The 21615-nt window shown below is 40.2% G+C and overlaps 1 protein-coding gene across 5 annotated transcripts; it reads left to right on the top strand.

Moving 5' to 3' along the window:
- Positions 1–212: 212 nt before the first annotated feature.
- LOC311057564 (T-cell surface antigen CD2-like) lies at positions 213–21370 on the top strand. 5 transcript variants are annotated; one of them, XM_084074549.1, is made up of 7 exons: positions 13937–14108; positions 14477–14818; positions 16748–16861; positions 17222–17338; positions 18841–18948; positions 20466–20573; positions 20864–21370. In XM_084074549.1, exons 1-7 carry the CDS (start codon positions 14021–14023, stop codon positions 20929–20931), a joined length of 945 nt encoding a protein of 314 aa, XP_083930675.1. In that variant the 5' UTR covers positions 13937–14020; the 3' UTR covers positions 20932–21370. The 5 variants fall into 5 exon arrangements, with proteins under 5 accessions (XP_083930677.1, XP_083930678.1, XP_083930675.1 ...); XM_084074550.1 differs by having other exon boundaries at positions 18838–18948; positions 20466–20564; XM_084074548.1 differs by having other exon boundaries at positions 18838–18948.
- Positions 21371–21615: the final 245 nt, after the last annotated feature.

Below are 21615 nucleotides of genomic sequence, written 5' to 3'. Positions count from 1 at the left end.
CACACACACACACACACACACACACACACACACACACACACACACACACACACACACACACACACACACACACACACACACACACACACACACACACACACACACACACACACACACACACACACACAAAATCCATTTCCTTATTCAACAGGAAACACAAATACCAACCACCGACTTGCCACTGATGAACCTGACATCCGACCAGTCATCAGTGTACTACTACACAACAATTGAACAAAACCAGAATTGTAAAGTAGATTTGGTTTAGAAGACATGTTTAGAGATAAGACTGACAGAGGACTCAGGTCCTACAGTAGGCCTATCCTCCGTTTCAGCATCGTAGCCGTGGTCTTGATGAGCCATCTTGGTGAGTACAGTATACGTAGGTCTGGTGTACTTATCTATTATAGAGTCACAGACATTTTCTAAGCACATTTATTATTACAATTTAGGCTTATAAAAGCGGCAAGGTCAGAGTGCGTTTCCATGAACATTTGTCAAACATCAAGAGGGCAAGTGGCCATGCTTATGATTTCAATTGTGTTTGTATTTGTAGTCTGTATTTTGCATAATTATGTCATTGTGATGTGATCATACAAAAAACGATATACTCTACACATACTATAATATAACTTTTTATTCTCCACTCGTCAAAGCTTAAAGGGGATGTTTTGTTCAAAAAAATAGCACAAAGTTGTGAGATTGTCACCTTTACTTGTTGCTGAGGTCTGTCAAGTACATTTGCACGTATCTGTAATTCAATGGTTCTCAAAGTGGGGTCCAGGGACCGCCAGGTGTCCTTGAGGGGGTTCCAGGGGGTCCCCACCAAATACATATTCATTTGTTGGTCCTTGACAGGGAAAAGTTTGAGAACCACTGTCATAGGCTACTGCTTTAGGAGAATAAAGCATTTACTGTATATGTTGACACTTGTGTTTTGACATCAGCATTGGCTGAGGAAGATTGCACCATGATAGTCCAGCAAAGTGCAGAGGTCATCCTCCTTCCCAAATATGGGAGGCCTCCCATACAGTACAACAAGACAAAGCAGCTGGTATTCCTGAAAAATGTGGAGTACGATTGGAGGTGGAAGACAGACACAGAGTCCCAGAGAGTCACCATGAAGAACAACGTAACAGACTCATTTAAGGGCAGGTGCTTGCTACTGGTGGAAAGCGGAGCGTTGATATTTAAGCAAGCACAGATGTCAGACAACGGAAACTACAGCCTGCAGGTTTTTGATCATGATGGAAAGTTACTGTACGAAACACAGTTCCAGCTCCTTGTTATGGGTGAGTGTTTGAGCAAAAAGGACAAAACCTTTTTGGGGTTATTTGGAGTTAGGAGGACGTCCTAGTCTGGATGTCCTAACCTGACCCCACCTCTTGATTCACAATACTGACCAGCATTATGTATAACTGACTATGCAGTATATAGTATTAAATGAGGTTAGGTAGGCCTATATGGAAACATATGATCTTCTTATGATAGTTTAGGAACTAGCAAATTTCTGACATTAACTACCAAATTTCTGAGAAAATAAACTCAGAAATGTTTATTTAAGGAGACGCGCCGCGATCCTATCACTTTGGATCATAGCCTATAAATCACCCACTTTCAAATGGATGGCCTAATCAAATGATACATTGCAATCGGATTTAGCAATAAGTTAATAGGCTACTCTTGAATTAAATTAATCAATAGAAGAACGCTTTATTCAATGCGCTATGACTATGCACTGTGTGGGTGTTCACTCCAGACTGTGCGGCAGGCGGCTGCCGAATTTATACTTTGTTGTAAGACGGGGTCACGCACCGAAAATAGCCGAATACTCAAGTTTATTTTCTCAGAAATTTGCTAGTTAATAATGTCGGAAATTTGCTAGTACATGAACTCTTCGAATTTATAAACTCACAGATTTGCCACATAAAACTAAAAGATGTTTTTGTTTAATGTAGCAAATCTGTGAGATAATAAAGTAGAATGTTTCCGAGATTTTCTCAACTTATTTTTCTTTTTTATATTTTTTCCACCAAGATTTCCCAGACCCAGTTTTCAGTCTGGTTATTACAGTAGCTGTGGTGACAGGCTTCATATCTCTACTGATAGCTTCAATCATCTTCCTCAACGTGAGGAAGAAGAGGCAGCAAGGGATGATGACAGAAGGTAATATAATAATAATACAATATATAATATTAATATCAATAATAATACATATTTTTGTATAAAATATCTAACAAGCAATGATACATAGCAATTAAAAAGGAAAATCTTTTACAGTAAACCTTAGCATTAAAAAAAAAAAATCATCCAATTCTAAGAAAACATGCATGAAATCCCACACACACGATTTACGAGTAAGTGGCATGAGTACAATATTATCCCAGGAATGTGTCAAAGTTACTATTCATGAGATACCTGCCAGGAGATTGTGATCTAATGTCTATTATGGTAGATTATAATATAATGTCTATTACAATTACAGTAGATTACAATCTTATGTATTTGTTTTCAGGTCCACGGGAAGAGAACATCTATGTGGTGATGTGTGGTGACCGTGGCGAACAAAGGCCAGAGAAGAGCCTGGAGGAAGAAGGAGGGGAGGAGTGTCCTTATGGTATGCACACATTCTTGCAATTATATCCACAAGTTTCCTAGGGCGTTGTGGGCATCACTTCCTGTCGATTTCATCAGGTATCAGGGATCAAATCGACAGGAAGTGATGCCCACAACGCCCTAGGAAACTTGTGGATACCTGTGAGGACTGATTTCTACTTAAGTTTCCTATCCAGTCTTTTACGTAGCTAACCTTTGACCCTAACCACATACAGTACATAATCTTTATCCAAACCATACCCAACCTTAACCACTACATACTTAACTGGGGTGACCACACTCATTTTACGAGCAGCTGTCCCACAATTATTACATTACACTTACACAAATAAATAACATCCTGCAAATCATGCAACATCATGATTCTGGCAGGTGTGTTGCAGTTGTGCTGAGTGTTGCAGGGTAATTGTAATTGGATGCATGTGAATATTTTCTAAGATTTCTCATTAGCAAAACTGACTATATGTTCTCGGAGCTCAATGCCTGATCCATCAGAGTTAAGCTAATGCTCCTCACTTCTCCTTAGCTCTGAACCCAGCTGACCTGTATAGGCCTATTTTGTTGGTTTTAGATTTGTAAAATCTATATAATTTTCTGAGAAATTAAAATGTACATTTACAGACTAAGTGATGCATATTTGAAAATCACTCAGTATTTTTGTGCATATAACTTTGCACAACCCAAATAATACATTTTTGAGGATAGTGAAACATTTGTCAATCATGCGGTACACATTAGTGGATAGTCTTCTGTGATTCACGACAAAAAAAAAAAAAAAACACATGATTGCGCCATACATTTGTGGATTTATTCTACAGATGTCCTTACGCAAACAAATGAGAAGGAAGTCACATTACTACACGCATTACGCACAAACTGCCTTAACAGGAAGCACAAATGTTAAACCTGTTTAGAAGTGGATCCCCAAATGCGTGTGACTTGCACGCACGCACACATACACTGTGCTACATGCTAACATGCCGTCTCTCTCTCTTACAGTGATATGTGCTTCCATTAAACCCACAACGACACGAACATCAGTGTCCGTAGAGGACAGCAATGTCTGAGACCTGATCAGAATATGAAACCAGCTCAGAATCAGAATGTTTACATTATGGTATGAACTCTCAAATGCACCATCATTCTGTCTCTGATTGTTATTGATATCAAATGATGTAACATTGTGGCACAGCAGAATGTTTCGGTGCAGAAGTTGAAATTACTATAAAATCCTTCTAGATTGCCTGATTCAGCCAACTGGGACTTCGTAAGGCGGAATCTTTATTTTTTCGTTATCTCTCTCTCTATAAAAGGCTGTGAAATTGAGTTTTTCCACTTAATACAACATTTTTGGACATGGTTGATGTAGATTCTGATATAGGATGATGAATCTGATATCCTGTTTTTGTACAGATATATTTGACATATATATATATATATATATTTGATGGATCTCTATGATCTGTTTTTAACAATGTATTGTTTTCTATGTACTGTACTTGGTGGTTGCGGTTACCATTTAATTTACCTGACAAAGAGCCAAGTATGATCAAAACATATTTACACATTTGTGGCATGGAGGAAATGTGCAGGTGTTTTATTTTCATTTACTTTTCTTTTATTGATGTTGCTTCTAATTCTGTGATCCTTAGTGCACGAGTGTGAATGCCAGGAGTCCCACAGGAGAGAGTCATGAATAGTAGCATGAGCTGAAATGTTTGTTGATCAGCTGTTTGGATGAATATACTTGAAATGTTCCCCCACAACGTTTTTGTTAAACAGGACATCACAGATTTGAAATAGTGCTGTTATAAACATCAAAAGCGTGAAAGCGTAGCAAGCGCTCAAATTAATACAGAAATTGAGAGAAGTTTAAGCAAATGGCTTTGATAATAGGCTGTCTCTACATTTAGGCAAGATGGAGTCTATTCTCTTTGGGATCAAGATGAAGCTGAGTAGATCATCTGGCTTCATAGTGATGGTTTGAGACACAGATGTCAACAAATAACTGTGTTATTAGTTACTTAGGTTGTGAGCTTTACCAGCCTCTAACTGGGGAGAGGATGGTTTTAAGAGTTATAGTTAAGGTCAATCAGAAAGTGCAACCAATTTTGTCCCCTGTAGATTTAAGAGTGCATCAGGGGAAAACATGTTTTTGTACTCAGCAGCTAGAGAGTGGAAGAGAAAAATGTGTTCTTGAATGTATACTGTATATGTTATGTTTTTATTTTTTATATTTTTTTACTGTGTATTTAAGTGACTCATGTATTGTCAGTCTTGCCCGTGTTACAACGAGGACCTCAATGGAAATAATATGTCTTTCCTCTTTATGACTTTATTTTGTTTTAATTTCCTCAACAATGTTATTGTGTGTATGGTTGGTATATGTATGTATATTTTTAAATCTGTCAAATAAAAATCAATCAATCAAAAGTTAGCTATTCTTTGTTTTCAGAGTTTTGTTGCTTCAAGGCATTTCATAACAGTTTTAAAAATATAGTTGTCATGATAAGGTTTCTACCCCCTCTGTTGCTCAGTCAGTCAGTCAGTCAGTCAGTCAGTCATTTGACTAATCTTCAGTTTTCTAGCTTTATTTAACATATTCACATAACTGAAATAATGGATTCCATGTGTGCTATGAAGTTTGTAAAAAAATATATATATATATATTTGAGAAAATAATTTGAGTACTCTGAACTTTGGCTAACAGATTTGACCAATCCGAGTGAATCGCTTGATCCTGGTATCAGAATCATGAATGTAAATAGCACAGCACTCCCTTTCACAGGGTGTATGAAGGTATTTATCATCTTTGTCCGGCTAGAACAGCCAGGGACAGAGATTATTTTATATTAGGTACCGACCATCTTCAAGACAATTATTTGCTAGTTGCAGTTAGTTGCTCTCACCATACCAGGAGATAACATGTAGGTTACTATATTTTTATTTACATACTCATCCATCATTTTGCTACTGCAGAGCCGGCGCGCCCTATTAGGCAGAGTAGGCAGTTGCCTAGGGCGCCACTAGGGGGGGGGCGCAAAAAAAAAAAAAAAAAAAAAAAACTTTTTTTTTTTTTTTTTTTCCAGAATCTAGGTGGCGCTGTGGCAGAAAACGGTGGCGGTGCGGGGGGGTGGGGGGGGGGGGGGGGGGCGCCAGGAAAAATATTGCCTAGGGCGCCAAATTACCTAGCACCGGCACTGTGCTACTGACTGCAGCGACAGCCACATTACGCTTATAATTGTGGGCTCAGCGAGCACACTAGCGTTATGAGCTTGTAGATCTGAAGATTTGAGTACTTTTACTTTGGTACAATGGTACTCAAAGTATATATTTGATGCTAAACTGGTTGTACATTTCAACCCACCTCCGCTATACTTCGACTATTTGAAAAAAGCTGATCTACAATATGATGCGTTTGTAGCTTGTAGATCTGCTATTTTGGAAAAAGCTTGACAATTTTTTTTAAATGTGAGTAGTTTTACTTAAAGTATATTTTGATGGCAATACTTTTGTACATTTCAAGCTCCAATTTGACACTAATGGTATGTATTGGTCAACATAACCCCCACTCCCCACCCCCTCTCAAAGGGGTCCATTGCAAGCAACTTGCAATGGACCTGGTCTTCAAGATACTCATATGATTTTACTCAAATGGATATGAAGCATCAGCTGACGGTGACGGTCATCTATCCAAATACATAGCTTATATATTGTTTTTCCAAATGTAACTGAATATCAGAAACAACAAAGAGGCACATACCTGTCAAAATCGCTGGGCTGTTTTGTTTATTTTTGGAACACAACTCTTATATGACGCAATCTAAGATTTCTCTATGGGATTTTCAATAGAAAAAATACTTCTGTGACCAGGGGTAGCGGGAGTGACGTCAGAACTTCGGTACTCTATTGCTCCCAATATTGATGATTCTTTTGTATAGTATTGATTTGTCCTTCGCCCTACAATTGTGTCACATGAAAAAATATATATACAAGATCTGTGATCTGCTATTTTCTGTATTTTTGAAAATGTATTGTTTTATTAAAATATGTTTTTTAATAATTGATTATATCAATCAGTTGTATTAACTGTTGCACTCCTATTCTTTTCCTCCACCTACGTACATGATGAGACTGAACTGAAATAAAGATACTGCAAAACCGACCAACAGCAAAGACCACTATCAGTTTCGTTGCTCTATCGAGGTTAATTTCTTATACATTTCTTATTCTATACTACAAGTGTAGAAATGAACCTTGCATAGCAGTCACAATGGCCTGTATGCTATAGAATAGAATAGAATAGTCCCCACTCCTTTGGGGTGTTATTTTGTCACATTATGTGTATATATGTATATATATGCACATAGCGTGAAATTCGTCCTCTGCTTTTAACCCATCCTATAACAACTAGGAGCAGTGGGCAGCCTTCTCCCTCCATTGGCGCCCGGGGAGCAATTAGGGGTGAAGAGTCTTGCTCAATGAAACACACATCGACACATTGCTGTCATGGTCTGGAATCGTACCTGGCTCCCCAGGCGGGCTCACTAACCACTCAGCCATGGCCGCCCCTATGTTTGTGTGTGTCTGTGTATTTGGTGGGAAATAGTTTGCAAATTTTGCGCAGGACTTTTTTACTTTCGACTACAGACTGCCAGTCTGTTGTAGTTGGAAGTATTCTGTTTGGTGGAGTCACCTTAAGTCACATACAGTAGGTGTCATCATTATCTTTCAGAAAGCTAACACAGCTGTGAATGGTACAAGTTGCTGTGTCAGTAGACAGATTTGGGAATTTGATTTGGAAATCAAGTTGAATCCAAACATTCACAGCTCATCTGTGACTTTGTGTCCAACAATGATTTGTGTTCGTTTGGGTTCTTATAGTCACGCCTTTGGACCGACGATGGACCACAATGGAAACAATACTTTGGCTTGTTTTTAGCGCGCGCACGCACACGCACACACACACACACACACTCACATTGAAACAATCCATTTCCTTATTCAACAGGAAACAAAAATACCAACCACTACCTTGCCTCTACATCCGACCAGCCATCAGTGTACTACCACACAACAATTGACCAAAACCAGAATTGTATAGTAGGTTTGGTTTAGAAGATGGTTTAGATGTTTGGAGATAAGACTGACAGAGGACTCTACAGTCCTCTGTCCTACAGTAGGCCTATCCTCCGTTTCAGCATCGTAGCCGTGGTCTTGATGAGCCATCTTGGTGAGTATACGTGATTGTGATGTGATCATACAAAAAAACTATATACTCTACACATACTATTCTTTGTTTGTTTGTTTTGTTTTCAAAAGCAAATGACCAAAAATACTTATTTGAGGAGAGCGAGAGAGAGAGAGAACTTTTTATTCTCCATTCATCAATGCTTAAAGAAAGGGGATGTTTTGTTAAAATACATTTTAAATAGCACAAAGTTGTGAGGTTGTCACCTTTACTTGTTGCTCCGGGTCCGGGGACCACCAGGTGTCCTTGAGGGGGTTCCAGAGGGTCCCCACCAAATACGTATTGATTTGTAGGTCCTTCACATGGAAAAGTTTGAGAACCACTGTCATAGGCAACTGCTTCAGGAGAATAAAGCATTTACATGTTGACACTTTGTGTTTTGACATCAGTGTTGGCTGAGGAGGATGGCACCATGAGAGTCTACCAGAGCACAGAGGTCATCCTCCATCCCAAAGATGGGAGGCCTCCCATACAGTACAACAAGACAGAGCAGCTGGTATTCCTGAAAAATGAGGAGAAAAGGTACGATTGGAAGAGGTGGAAGACAGACACAGAGTCCCAGAGAGTCACCATGAAGAACAACGTAACAGACTCATTTAAGGGCAGGTGCTTGCTACTGGTGGAAAGCGGAGCGTTGAGATTTAAGCAAGCACAGATGTCAGACAGCGGAACCTACAGCCTGCAGGTTTTTGATAATGATGGAACATTTCTGTACGAAACACAGTTCCAGCTCCTTGTTATGGGTGAGTGTTTGAGCAAAAAAGACAAAACCTTTTTGGGGTCTTTTGGAGTTAGGAGGACGTCCTAGTCTGGATGTCCTAACCTGACCCCACCTCTTGATTCACAGTAATGACCAGCATTATGTATAACTGACTATGCAGTATAGTATTAAATGAGGTTAGGTATATGGAAACATATGATCTTACGACTCATTACTTATTGACTGGTGTCACCCAGGGCTCTAATATACTAGGTCTGCCAGTATTTCCCTTTACACCAAATCTCTTTGCCAAAAATAGCCGTTGCATTGCGAAGCGTTGTGAGCTGGTAGATTGGCTATTTTTGCAATGTTTGCCCCAGAATAGGGACGCTAGGCATGTGGTCAAAATGTTACAATGTTACGCATGTTCTTTTGACAGCCTATACTAATTTTAAGGCCCTAGTACTGAAGGCGGTGCCAAGACCCTATTGATAGCCTAATGCAAGGTAAATCTCTTAGTTTTATGTGGAAAATCTGTGAGTTTATAATTTTTCAATCAGTGGATTAATTCATATATGATATTGATTTAATTTGCACGAGCTCAATTTATACTTCGACGTACAGCGGGTCACATGTCGAAAATAGCCAATCTACAAGCTCACAACGTGTCAGGTTTGTGACATGCTTGTGAGCTTATAGATCGGCTATTTTCTGTGCACAACCCTGTCTTAGAACAAAGTATAAATTTGGCTGGTGCACAGTGTGGAGTGAACACCCACACAGTGCGTAGTCATAACGCATTGAATAAAACGTTCTTCTATTAAGAGTAGCCTATTTCCTTATTGCTGAATCCGATTGCAATGTATCATTTGATGAGGCCATCCATTTGAAAGTGGGTGATTTATAGGCTATGATCCAAAGTAGGGATAGGATCGCGCCTCCTTGAATAAACATTTCTAAATTTTCTAGTTAATAATGTGAGATAATAAAGTCGAATATTTCCGAGATTTTACTCAGAAATCAACGTATTATTATTTTTTTCTTCACCAAGTTGGCCCTAACATGGCGTCTTATTTCTCAGACCCAGTTTCCAGTCTGGTGGTGAGAGATTCTCTCATTAGAGTAGCTGTGGTGACAGGCTTCATATCTCTACTGATAGCTTCAATCATCTTCCTCAACCTGAAGAAGAAGAGGCAGCAAGGGATGATGACAGAAGGTAGGAATATAATAATAATAATAAAATATATAATATTAATATATATTTTTGTAAAAAAAAAGATCTAACAAGCAATGATACATAGCAATTAAAAAATAATGATGAAAATATATCAAAGAATTTAACATTAAACTTTAAGAGCCTGGAGGAAGAAAGAGGGGAGGAGTCTCCTTATGGTATGTGTTAAAGGGATATTTCACTTTCAAAAAAACGTTGGGTCATTTTATCGTCTACTCAGGCCTTTGTGAGCCCCCAGAGAGTTTTTAAGTTGCTTGATTCAGTATTTAGATATTTGATATTCATCTTATCCGACACGCCCCCTTCCTACACAAACCCATTGTAACTTCAAACTCCATTTTTAACATGTTAGATTCATCAAAAACACCCGTCCTTGATTCTGGTGACTCATCCTGCCCTCCTAATACACGAGGGGCCGTGTTTTTTCGATTACTTTTTTCATGTATTTTATTTTATATTTTTATAGTATTTAAATGTTTTCATTTTCAAAAGTAATTGAAACTAGAAAATGTGCTCCTCGGAGCACAGGTCTCCGCCAGTACTGTTCCTGATTAATCCTGTCTTACCTCACTTCAAAAGATACCTTTTGAAGTGACACACCTATTTATAGATCTCTATTTCATCATGCGTCTCGCTAGCCAATCAAAGCACACCCTTTCAACATATTGTCACGTGTCACGTGAAGCTTGACCAATGTTAGCTTGGTGGACACACGGAAGGACGAGAACGAAAACATAGTCTCCTGGCGGAGACAAAGACAAAAACACGGTCTCCTCACGTATTAGAAGGACAGTCACCAGAACCAAGGACGGGTGTTTTCGATGAATCTAACATGGTCGAAAATGACCCAATTATTTTTTTTACGAGCGTCTGTCCCACAATTCTAACATTACACTTACACAAATAAATAACATCCTGAAAATCATGATTCTGGCAGGTGTGTTGCAGTTGTGCTGAGTGTTGCAGGGTAATTGTAATTGGATACATGTGAAGATTTCTTATTAGTAAAACTCACTATACAGTGTGTGTTCTCGGAGCTCACTGCCTGATCCATCAGAGTTCAGCTAATGCTCCTCACTTCTCCCAGGTTGCATCTATGATTGCTCATCCACAATTCTCTATAAGCTGGTTCAGTTAACTCATTAATTTTGAACACAAAGAAAACTAAATAAATCGTCATAAAAAAAAAATCATTCCTCTCTGTCACCTGCAATGGTAAACAACCTAAACATTGCCAGTGTACAGGAATACAGAGCGGAATTGGGGAATCTTGTAGATGTAAAGGTTCCCTAATTTCAGGGAAGCAGAATAACCTTACATTTGTGGTATTATTCTACAAACCATCTGTAGCATGAATCGGACAATGTCAAGTCACAAATTTACAGGAAGGGATCGATATGTAACCTATATGCAAACCTGTTTCACAGGCATGGATCCACAAATGCATAAATATGAGCTGACCTGTATTTTTTGTTGGTCTATAAATAAATATATATAAATCTATATAATTCTCTGAGAAATTAAATTGTACATTTACAGACTAAGTGATGCATATTTGCAAATCACTCTTTATTTTTGTGCATATAACTTTGCACAACCCAAATAATACATAGTGGGATAGGATTTTCACTGTGAACATTTGTCGATCATGCGGTACACATTAGTGGATAGAATTCTGTGGTTCACGACTAATAAAAAACTATAAAAACACACATGATTGCACCATACATTTGTGGATTTGTTCTACAGATGTGCTTACACAAACACATGAGAAGGAAGTCACACATTAGTCACACACTTACGCACAAACTGTCGTAACAGGAAGCAATGCACAAATGTAAAACCTGTTTAGAAGTGGATCCCCAAATGCACACGCACATACATACGCACACATACACTGTACCACATGCTAACATGCCCTCTCTCTCTCTTACAGTGATATGTCCATCCATCCATCTTCAACCGCTTATCCGGAGTCGGGTCGCGGGGGCAACAGTTCCAGCAGAGAGCCCCAGACTTTCCTCTCCTGAGCAACATTAGCAACTTCCTCCTGGGGGATCCTGAGGCGTTCCCAGGTCAGTGTGGAGATGTAATCCCGCCCTCTGGACCTTGGTCTGCCCCGGGGTCTCCTCCCAGTGGGACGTGCAGCGAGGACCTCCCTAGGGAGACACTCGGGAGGCATCCGCACTAGATGCCCGAACCACTTACTGTAAGCTGGCTCCTTTCCAAGCGAAGGAGCAGCGGCTCTATTCCGAGTCGCTCTCGGGTGACTGAACTTCTCACCCTATCTCTAAGGGAGATGCCAGCCACCCGTCTGAGAAAACTCATTTCGGCCGCTTGTACCCGCGACCTTATTCTTTCGGTCATGACCCACACTTCATGACCATAGGTGAGACTACAGTAGGAACGAGGATTGCTCGGTAGACCGAGCGCTTTGCCTTCTGGCTCAGCTCTCGTTTCGTCACAACAGTGCGGTACAGCGACTGCAATACCGCTCCTGCTGCTCCGATTCTCCAGCTGATCTCCTGCTCCGTCCTCACTCGTGAACAAGACCCCGAGATACTTAAACTCCTTCACCTGGGGCAAAGCCTCATTCCCTACCCGGACTGCACAATCCATCGGTTTCCTGCTGAGAACCATGTTCTCAGATTTGGATATGCTGATTCTCATCCCAGCCGCCACACACTCGACTGCGAACCGATCCAGTGAGAGCTGAAGGTCTTGGACCGATTGTGCCATCAGGACCACATCATCCGCAAAAAGTCAATTTCCGTATAATTTTGGGGTCGTGGGCTGAAAAGTTTGGGAACCCATGATGTAGAGAGAGTAGAACAACTTACAAGATACTCATATGATTTTACTCAAATGGATATGAAGCATCAGCTGACGGTGAAAAAGTACTCATTTATCCAAATACATAGCCTATTGTTTTTCCAAACACGTTATCAAATGTAACTGAATATCAGAAACAACAAATAGTGACATACCTGACAAAATCGCTGGGCTGATTTGTTTATTTTTGGAACACAGTTCTTATATGATGCGATCTAAGATTTCTCTATGGGATTTTCAATAGAAAAAATACTTTCGTGACCAGGGGTAGCGCGAGTGACGGCAGAACTTTGGTACTCTATTGCTCCCAACATTGATGATTTTTTTGTATAGTATTGTATGTTTTATGTGTCTTGATGAATTGAATAGACCACAATGGAAACAAGCCCTCAGGGCTTTTTGTGTTATCCTTTTAACATTGCTTGTGTAATTGTACTGCTGTACTGTTTGCAATTTGTTAATAAAGTATTTAATCAAAGCGATCAGACACGTAGTCTCCTGGATTTGCAACTGCATCTTACCACACACACACACGCACACGCACACACACACACACACACACACACACACACACACACACACACACACACACACACACACACACACACACACACACACCACATGTCTGGCCTCATAAACAATCCACTTCCGTATTCAACAGGGAACAAAACTACTGTCAAACGCCACCTTGATTGATTGATTTGTGTGCGTGGGGAACTCATTTGAAACAAGCTCAGTGCTTTTATGAGTCTTCCAGTTTAGTAGACCTTGTATTGTGAATTTGTACTTCCATGTACTGTTGTTCTCATGTCTTACTAAATAAAGTACATCAATCAATCAATCAATCAATCAATCAAACAAGTTCAGACCAGTCTATCATTACATTACATAGAGTTGGTTTCTCCATGCAATCACATCTTCTGGTGAGAAGACATGTTTAGAGATAACACTGACAGAGGACTCAAGTCCTACCACAGGATCCTCCATTTCAGCATCGTGGTCTTTATGAGCCATCATGGTGAGTATTTAGGTCTGTGCACAGCGCACAGCACAGTGCGCGCACGCACACACACACACACACACACACACACACACACACACACACACACACACACACACACACACACACACACACACACACACACACACACACACACACACACACACACACACACACACACACACACACACACACACACACACACACACACACACACACACACACACACCACATTTCTGGCCTCATAAACAATCCACTTCCGTATTCAACAGGGAACAAAACTACTGTCAAACGCCACCTTGATTGATTGAACAAGTTCAGACCAGTCTATCATTACATTACATAGAGTTGGTTTCTCCATGCAATCACATCTTCTGGTGAGAAGACATGTTTAGAGATAACACTGACAGAGGACTCAAGTCCAACAGGATCCTCCATTTCAGCATCGTGGTCGTGGTCTTGATGAGCCATCATGGTGAGTATTTAGGTCTGTGCACAGCGCTCCACTATGGCAATGGCGTGCTGCTTGGATATTATTTCAATTAATTCAGTTTTTCTTCTTAAAATGACCAAAATACTTATTTCACAGAAAGAAGGGGGTTAATCAGGGTCTAGTTAATTAAATGATTCAATTGATAGGCTGAATATAATTGAATAGAATTCTCTGACGAGTAGAGTATGTAGGCTACTGTATATCTGAACAAGTCTTCACTCTGTATACGTTTTCTTTACCTCGCTGGAATAAATCTGAAGATAAAAGATACAAATCTTTAAATTGAATATTAATTGTTGACTACTTGGGGAATAAAGCATTTAAATGTTGACCCTTGTGTTTGACATCAGTGTCGGCTGAGAAGAATGTCACCAGAATGGTCAAGCAAAGTGGCGACGCCATCCTCCTCCTTCCCTACAACAACATGGCGAGACTGACATCCCGAACAAACAAGAAGAAAAAGGATGATTACAGGTGGAAGTTCACCCCGCTGTCTGAGACAAGTGAAACACTGGTCACCAAGAACAAAAAAGTAACACAATTGTTTGAGGACAGGTGTGAGCTTTTGGAAAACGGAACATTGAGTTTTAAACAAGTACAGAGGACAGACAGTGGAATCTACACTGTGGAGGTTTTTGATGGTGATGGAATTCTCATTCTAAACAAACCACAGTTCCAGCTCCTTGTACTGGGTGAGTGAAAAAATCTTTTCCTTTTTGGAGCTTTTGGAGCTTTCATAAGTGAGTTCATAAGTGACACCTGGGTGTCGTAACCCGACACCACCTCTTGATTCACAGTATTGACCAGCATTATTTATAACTGACTAGCAAAAGTCTCAGATAATGTTAGGTAGATGGAAACAGAGTGCTTTTATATGACTCATCGAACTGTTAAGTAACCTAACCAGTATACTCATTTTGACTGTTACAAATTTTCATGGCCGTCGCACCGAAGGCGATGTGAAGGCACTATTGAATTGCAAGGTCTGTTGAGGGTCTAAACTACGGTCGGTACTTGAGAAGTTTCAAAACTTTGCCCATGGATCAAAAGTGTTGAAAACATATATTTTAGGGGTCTTGAATATGGGTGTGGCAAAATTCCTCTATATGATTTTTTTTTAAGTTGAAGCCCCACATAAAATTTGTAGTAGTAGTACAACTAGTCTGGGAGGCATTGCCTCGGAGTTTGGACAGCGGGGGCGCGGCCACTGCGTTGTGATTCAAATCAACAGCCAATGAAGAAAAGGGGGCGGGATCCAAATGCAGTGGGTGTTGCATCTAAATAGGATCGACAGGAAGCAATTTCCCCTTGAGAAATTTCGGCCGCCATTGTTGTGTACTGCTGTTTGCCTCTCGTCGGACTTTTTACACAAGTTGCACAGCTCCAGACCGGTAAGAGGCGTGTCCGCTCAGATTCAGAGCGTAAATTACATCCCGCCCACAAATCCCAGGGCTCTGGCCCAGAAGTTCCTCGCCGAGCCGGCGAAAACTTCTGGGAACTCAGATTATAGTACAACTAACTGTCATCTTACATAGGTAACTCTCCACCAAACAGATTACTACCGACTGGCAGTCTAACGGTGCGTTTTAACAGCGGGCGATTCAGGATAGTATTTTCCGGAAGTGCATTATATGTCTATGAGAGCCAACTACTGACGATGAGGCGAAGTGGGCGGGGGGACGATGTTGATCTGAAAAGATGGATTTTATTTATCTTTTGGGCGTTGTCGCCCGCTGTTAAAACGTACTGTAAGTCGGGAGATCAGTCAAAGGTGTGAAAAAATAGTTGCTGAATGCGCCTGAGAGCCGACACCGACAGACGGCTACTATGGTGCTAAAAAATAGCCTATGGCATGATGTCTTTTTCAACAACCAATCTATCCTCCCTGTAAATCCATTGTCCCATGAAATAGTTGGAGAATGAACACTCGGGTTTGCTATGGTAAAAAAATACTCAAGTGAAACCTATGGGCCAGAATACCACCGGTTGCTTGAGTTATTTTACAGACCTTTCTCGCCTTAAAGAAAAGCAGTAGTAAGTGCTTATGATATTTATAAGTTAATTATACAGCATACGCTTAGTTTTGTTTCAGAGAAAACATGACAGCTGACAGCTGTTTGAATGAGACGAGCCACACACAGTACCACGCTGTCTGCATTTTGAGCACACATGCAGCTGCAGTAAAATCAATATAGCATGGATATGCGCTGTATTCAGACAAAATAAATGTACCGCATTTTAGAAAAGGTCTCGAGCAGCCAACCAGAGAGCTCTATCTCCTCTCCGCCGACCCGCTTCTACCCGACGCTTCCCTACAAGTTACGACCCGACGCGACGGTGTACCCACCCCTGATTCAACAGCAAATTTTCGGCAACAGACGCTTTCCAACGCCTACCGCCGCCGACGTCGGTGCAGAGCTACCTTAAAAGTGATGCAATGACAAGTTGTCGCCAAATGTGGTCGTGGGGAGGCATCAAATTTACGTGTTTAGCTAAGAAATAGGAATTGATTTACAGCTTGACTGTACATTGTCAAAACTGACCCAAACTTCATACGCCCCTGTGTGTGCTGATGTGCACAAATGTAATTATTTATTTTACCTCTGTTGTTTTGTTCTCAGACCCAGTTTCCAGCCCGTTGGTGAGGGGTTCCTGTACGGTGGACGGCCAGATCTCTCTGAGCTGTTCTGTGGACAAAGGAGACCAAGTCCTTTTCCAGTGGAATACAACCACCAGTACGTATAACTATTGTAATTACAGTAATTATTGCAGCCTATAGCGTCTTGTTTCGTTTCTGCAGTGGAGTCAAATATTTGAGTGATATGTTCTGTGTACTCTCAAATGCCTGTACATTTTACTGGGGTGCATTAATGTTACTTACGCTTTAAATTAGTATTTAAATAATCTCTTCAGGTTTTTTTTTGTTTTTTTTTCATAAATGTACATGTCTGACATGCTGGATTCTTGTTGTATTTGAGTGCATTCCATTTGGTAAATTAATTCAAAAGCAATGATAATTACGTTTTACACGATTATTGAGCACTCAGAACTTTGGCTAACAGGTTTGACCAATCAGAGTGTGTCCCTCGATCCAGGTATCTCTTATGGTCCCAACTTGTTGCTTGGCAGAATCATGAATGGGAGTGTCGTCTGTGTGGCCAGCAATGATATCAGCAAACAACAAAGCGACCCCTTTCAGATGGCGTGTCGAGGTATTTATATTAACCTTTATTTACTACAATATAATAATTAACTTTATTTGTATTGCACTTTTCAAAAACAAGTTGTTTTACAAGTGCTTCACAGACATAACAAAGAGTGGAAAACAGAAACAAATGGTTCAATCAGACAATAAGAAAATCAAAGGGGCAATAAAACAAAATGTATGAATGAACACAGTCTGGCTGTGCATTCCTCTAGTTGAAAGCCATTTTATAGAAACTAGAGGTTCGGGTCACGGCCCTCACATCTAGAGTTCGGGCCGCTACGCTCAGTCGCACCACAAATCCGACTGATATGCCCATATATAGAGATATCTGTATCTGTCAGTCCATGTCCCTTTTATGCCCATATATGGAGATCCCTGATGTCAACATTATGTGCCCATATACGGGGATGGTGATATGCCCGTATGTGGAGATCTCTAGATCTGTCAGTCCTTGTCCCTTTTATGCCCATATATTTATATCTCTGTATTTGTCAGTCCTTGTCCTTTTAATACCCGTATATGGAGATCCTGATGTCATCAGTATATGTTCATATATGGGCATGCCCCCTTCTGTGCCCATATATGGAGCTGTTAGACAACACACTCCATATTTGGGCGTAGCTGCATTGGGAACTCCTTATATGATTATGGCTGAGTCATGGTGACTTGATGACATGATGTCAGAGGTCCGGCCGCATACCAGCCGGTCCTCCCTTAAGCCAATTATAATATAGGATTAGTCTTAAATAGTTTTAAAAGTGGCCACTGTGGTAGTCTGACCTCCAGGTGCGGAGCCCTTGCAACAACTGCTCTATTGCTTTCTGTTAAGCCATGTCATCCTGGGCAGTGATTCTCAACCTTTTCAGGCTTGTTGAGGCATTACATTTTGTTTGACTCGGTTCCACAGATACATATTGGGAAATTAGCTGAACAAGCTCACAATGCCTCGCGTTGTGAGCTTGTAGAGCGTCTATTTTCACAATTTGTGCCTCTTTCTTGGGTGATATTTGACAATTTGGCCAATGTTTGACAATTTTTTATAGTATAGTTTGTTGATTACTTTTGACACAGTAATGGTCTTATGTTTTTTTATTTTTTTTATTTTAGCTGTAAAAAAGGTCTTAAAATCGTAACTTTAGAGATGCAGATACCCTGTATACACGTATACTTATGTTGTATCTGCATGTATGTGTATATCTGAGTAGTCGTACAAGTAGGTATGTCAACCATAGAGTTATTTGTGATGGAGGAGAGGTTGAGGTTGGATTCTGGAGTTCAGTTTGAGGATGACACCCCCCTCTGGACACAACTGGAACAGCAGTAAAGGCACTAATAATTATTTAATGATTTTCCTAATTAATGTTTGCTGCAGACATAAGGATGAGTGAGTCTTAAATATATATGTGATGTCACAGTTCTGCATTGTCCTGCAATGTAATGTAATGTAATAAAATGTAATGTAAAGTCAAGTCTGCAACAGCTTTTAACTTCTTTCTTTCTAAGCAGCTCATGTCTTAGTAGTAGCTGCAGTGATAGGCGTCATATCTATATTCATGGCTTCAATCATCTTCTTCAGTCTGAGGAAGAAGAGACAGCGAGGGATAAAGACAGAAGGTAGGAATATAATAATAATAAGTAAATAAACTAGAAAAAGTGCTCCTCGGAGCACAACTCTCTGCTGTTGGGAATGTTGGGAATGTTCTATCTGTATAAGTGTCCTATCCGTCCTGTCTGTATAAGTGTCCTATCCCTCCTGTCTGTATAAGTGTCCTATCCGTCCTGTCTATGTAAGTGTCCTATCCGTCCTGTCTGTGTAAGTGTCCTATCCGTCCTGTCTGTGTAAGTGTCCTATCCAATTGTTACAGTATCCGCCATTTCTCAACCATTTCGTGATTGTTCCTGTCTTACCTCACTCTTACCAGACTTGTGTTGGGAATGTTGGGAATGTTCTAATTCTTATGTTCTAACTGTCCTATCCATCCTGTCTGTATAAGTGTCCGATCCGTCCTGTCTGTATAAGTGTCCTATCCGTCTGTATAAGTGTCCTATCCGTCTTGTCTGTATAAGTGTCCTATCCGTCCTGTCTATGTAAGTGTCCTATCCCTCCTGTCTGTGTAAGTGTCCTATCCCTCCTGTCTGTATAAGTGTCCTATCCGTCCTGTCTGTATACTGTAAGTGTCCTATCCGTCCTGTCTGTATACTGTAAGTGTCCTATCCGCCCTGTCTGTGTAAGTGTCATATCCCTCCTGTCTATGTAAGTGTCCTATCCGTCCTGTCTGTGTAAGTGTTCTATCCGTCCTGTCTGTATAAGTGTCCTATCCGTCCTGTCTGTATAAGTGTCCTATCCGTCCTGTCTGTATAAGTGTCCTATCCGTCCTGTCTGTGTACTGTAAGTGTCCTATCCGTCTGTGTAAGTGTCATATCCCTCCTGTCTATATAAGTGTCCTGTCTGTCTTATCTGCCAATTATGTATCAGACATGCAGCCATTTCGTGATGGTTCCTGTCTTACCTCACTTTGACAGTGGCAGGACACTGTCAAAGTGACGCCATGTATTTATACAGTATTTCACCGTATTGTCACGTGTCACGTGAGGCTTGACCAATCGGTGTGTCATATTTAGAAGGTGAAAACAATACTCTCCTGCGGAGAGTAACAAGGATTCATAGCAATTTAAAAATGATTAAAGTAAAGGAATCAAAGAATCTGGCAGTGAACTGCCAGATTGAAAATAAAATGTCATGCTGTATAAAAGACAGAAGGTATGAAATCCCAGCACACATACAATTTAAGAGAAAGTGGCATAGGAATAATATTCTTCTTTTTTACCGAATGGGTTCCCATATTGCCAGTCGTATGGTAGTTTTGGTAGCCAGAAGCACTCATTGCCAACAGCGAAACCAGGCAGTTGCCTTGGGCCCCTGCCAGGAAATATGCCCCCTAATGCCAACAAACTCTACCCCCACGATCAGAGATCTTCACCTACTGATAGCAGAGATCTCTGGTTGTCTGGCTACATGAGACTACCATTCTTGAGATATGTATCAGGAGATTGTGATCTATTGTATATTAAAGTAGATCATAATCTCCTGTCTTTTACAGTGGACTACAATCTCACGGGTTTGTTTTCAGGTCAACGGGAAGAGAACGTCTATGTGGAGATGAGGGGTAACCGTAGCGATCAGAAGACAGAGAAGGAGAGGAACCTGGAGTTAGACGGAGGGGAGGAGTGTGCTTATGGTACACAAACATTCTTGTACTTATATACCGTACTTGTACAGTACCTAACCTTTGAAACTAACCACTACATTCATATACAGTACCTTAACCCTAATCACTACATATTACCATTCAAGTTAAAACTCTCCCTAAAACAGCCATTTATTATGAACAGCAAAATATCCTCACTTTACATAATTCTACATTTTTGTATCCCTGTGAGGACATCTGGTTCTCACATACGTACATATAGAAACACAATTGCATGCATGCAATACCACATGCTAACATGCCGTCTCTCTCTCTTACAGTGACATGTGCTTCCATCAAACCCACAACGACACGAACATCAGTGTCCATTGAAGACATCTGTGTCTGAGACCTGATGCACCATCATTCTTTCTCTGATTGTTATTGGTATCAAATGATGTAACATAGTGGCACTGCAGAATGTTTCAGTGCAGAAGTTTAAATTACTATAAAATCCTTCTAGATTGCCTGATTCACCCAACTGGGACTTCGTAAGGTGGAATCTTTCTTTTTTCTTTATCTCTCTTTCTATAAAAGTCTGTAAAATTGTGTCTTAATTAAGACCCTATCTCTGTACATGATTTTAAGATTTCTTCAGTTTTTCCACTTAATGCAACATTGTTGGACATTGTTGATGTAGATTCTGATATGGGATGATGAATCTGATATCATGTTTATGTACAGATAAAATATATTTTATATTTTGAAGTATGATTTTTTAAGATCTGTTTTCTCTATGACCTGTTTTTCACAAATTATTGTTTTCTATGTACCTGGTGTATGGTTGTGGTTACCATTTTTCAAACATTTTGACCTGACAAAGAGCCAAGTATGATCGAAACGTCATAATTACATATTTGTAGCATGGAGAAAATGTGCAGGCGTTTTGTTTTCATTTACTTTTATTTTATTGATGTTGCTTCTAATTCTGTGATCCTTACTGCGCGAATGCCAGGAGTCCGACAGGAGAGTGTCATAAATAGTAGTATGAGCTGAAATGTTTGTTAATCAGCTGTTTGTCTTGGATGAATAT

This window comes from Gymnoscopelus microlampas (genome assembly GCF_963454915.1).
Source record: "Gymnoscopelus microlampas genome assembly, chromosome: 12".
Classification (NCBI taxonomy): Eukaryota; Metazoa; Chordata; class Actinopteri; order Myctophiformes; family Myctophidae; genus Gymnoscopelus; species Gymnoscopelus microlampas.
Note: the sequence above shows the minus strand (reverse complement) of the source record. Positions and strands in the feature narration are given on the sequence as shown.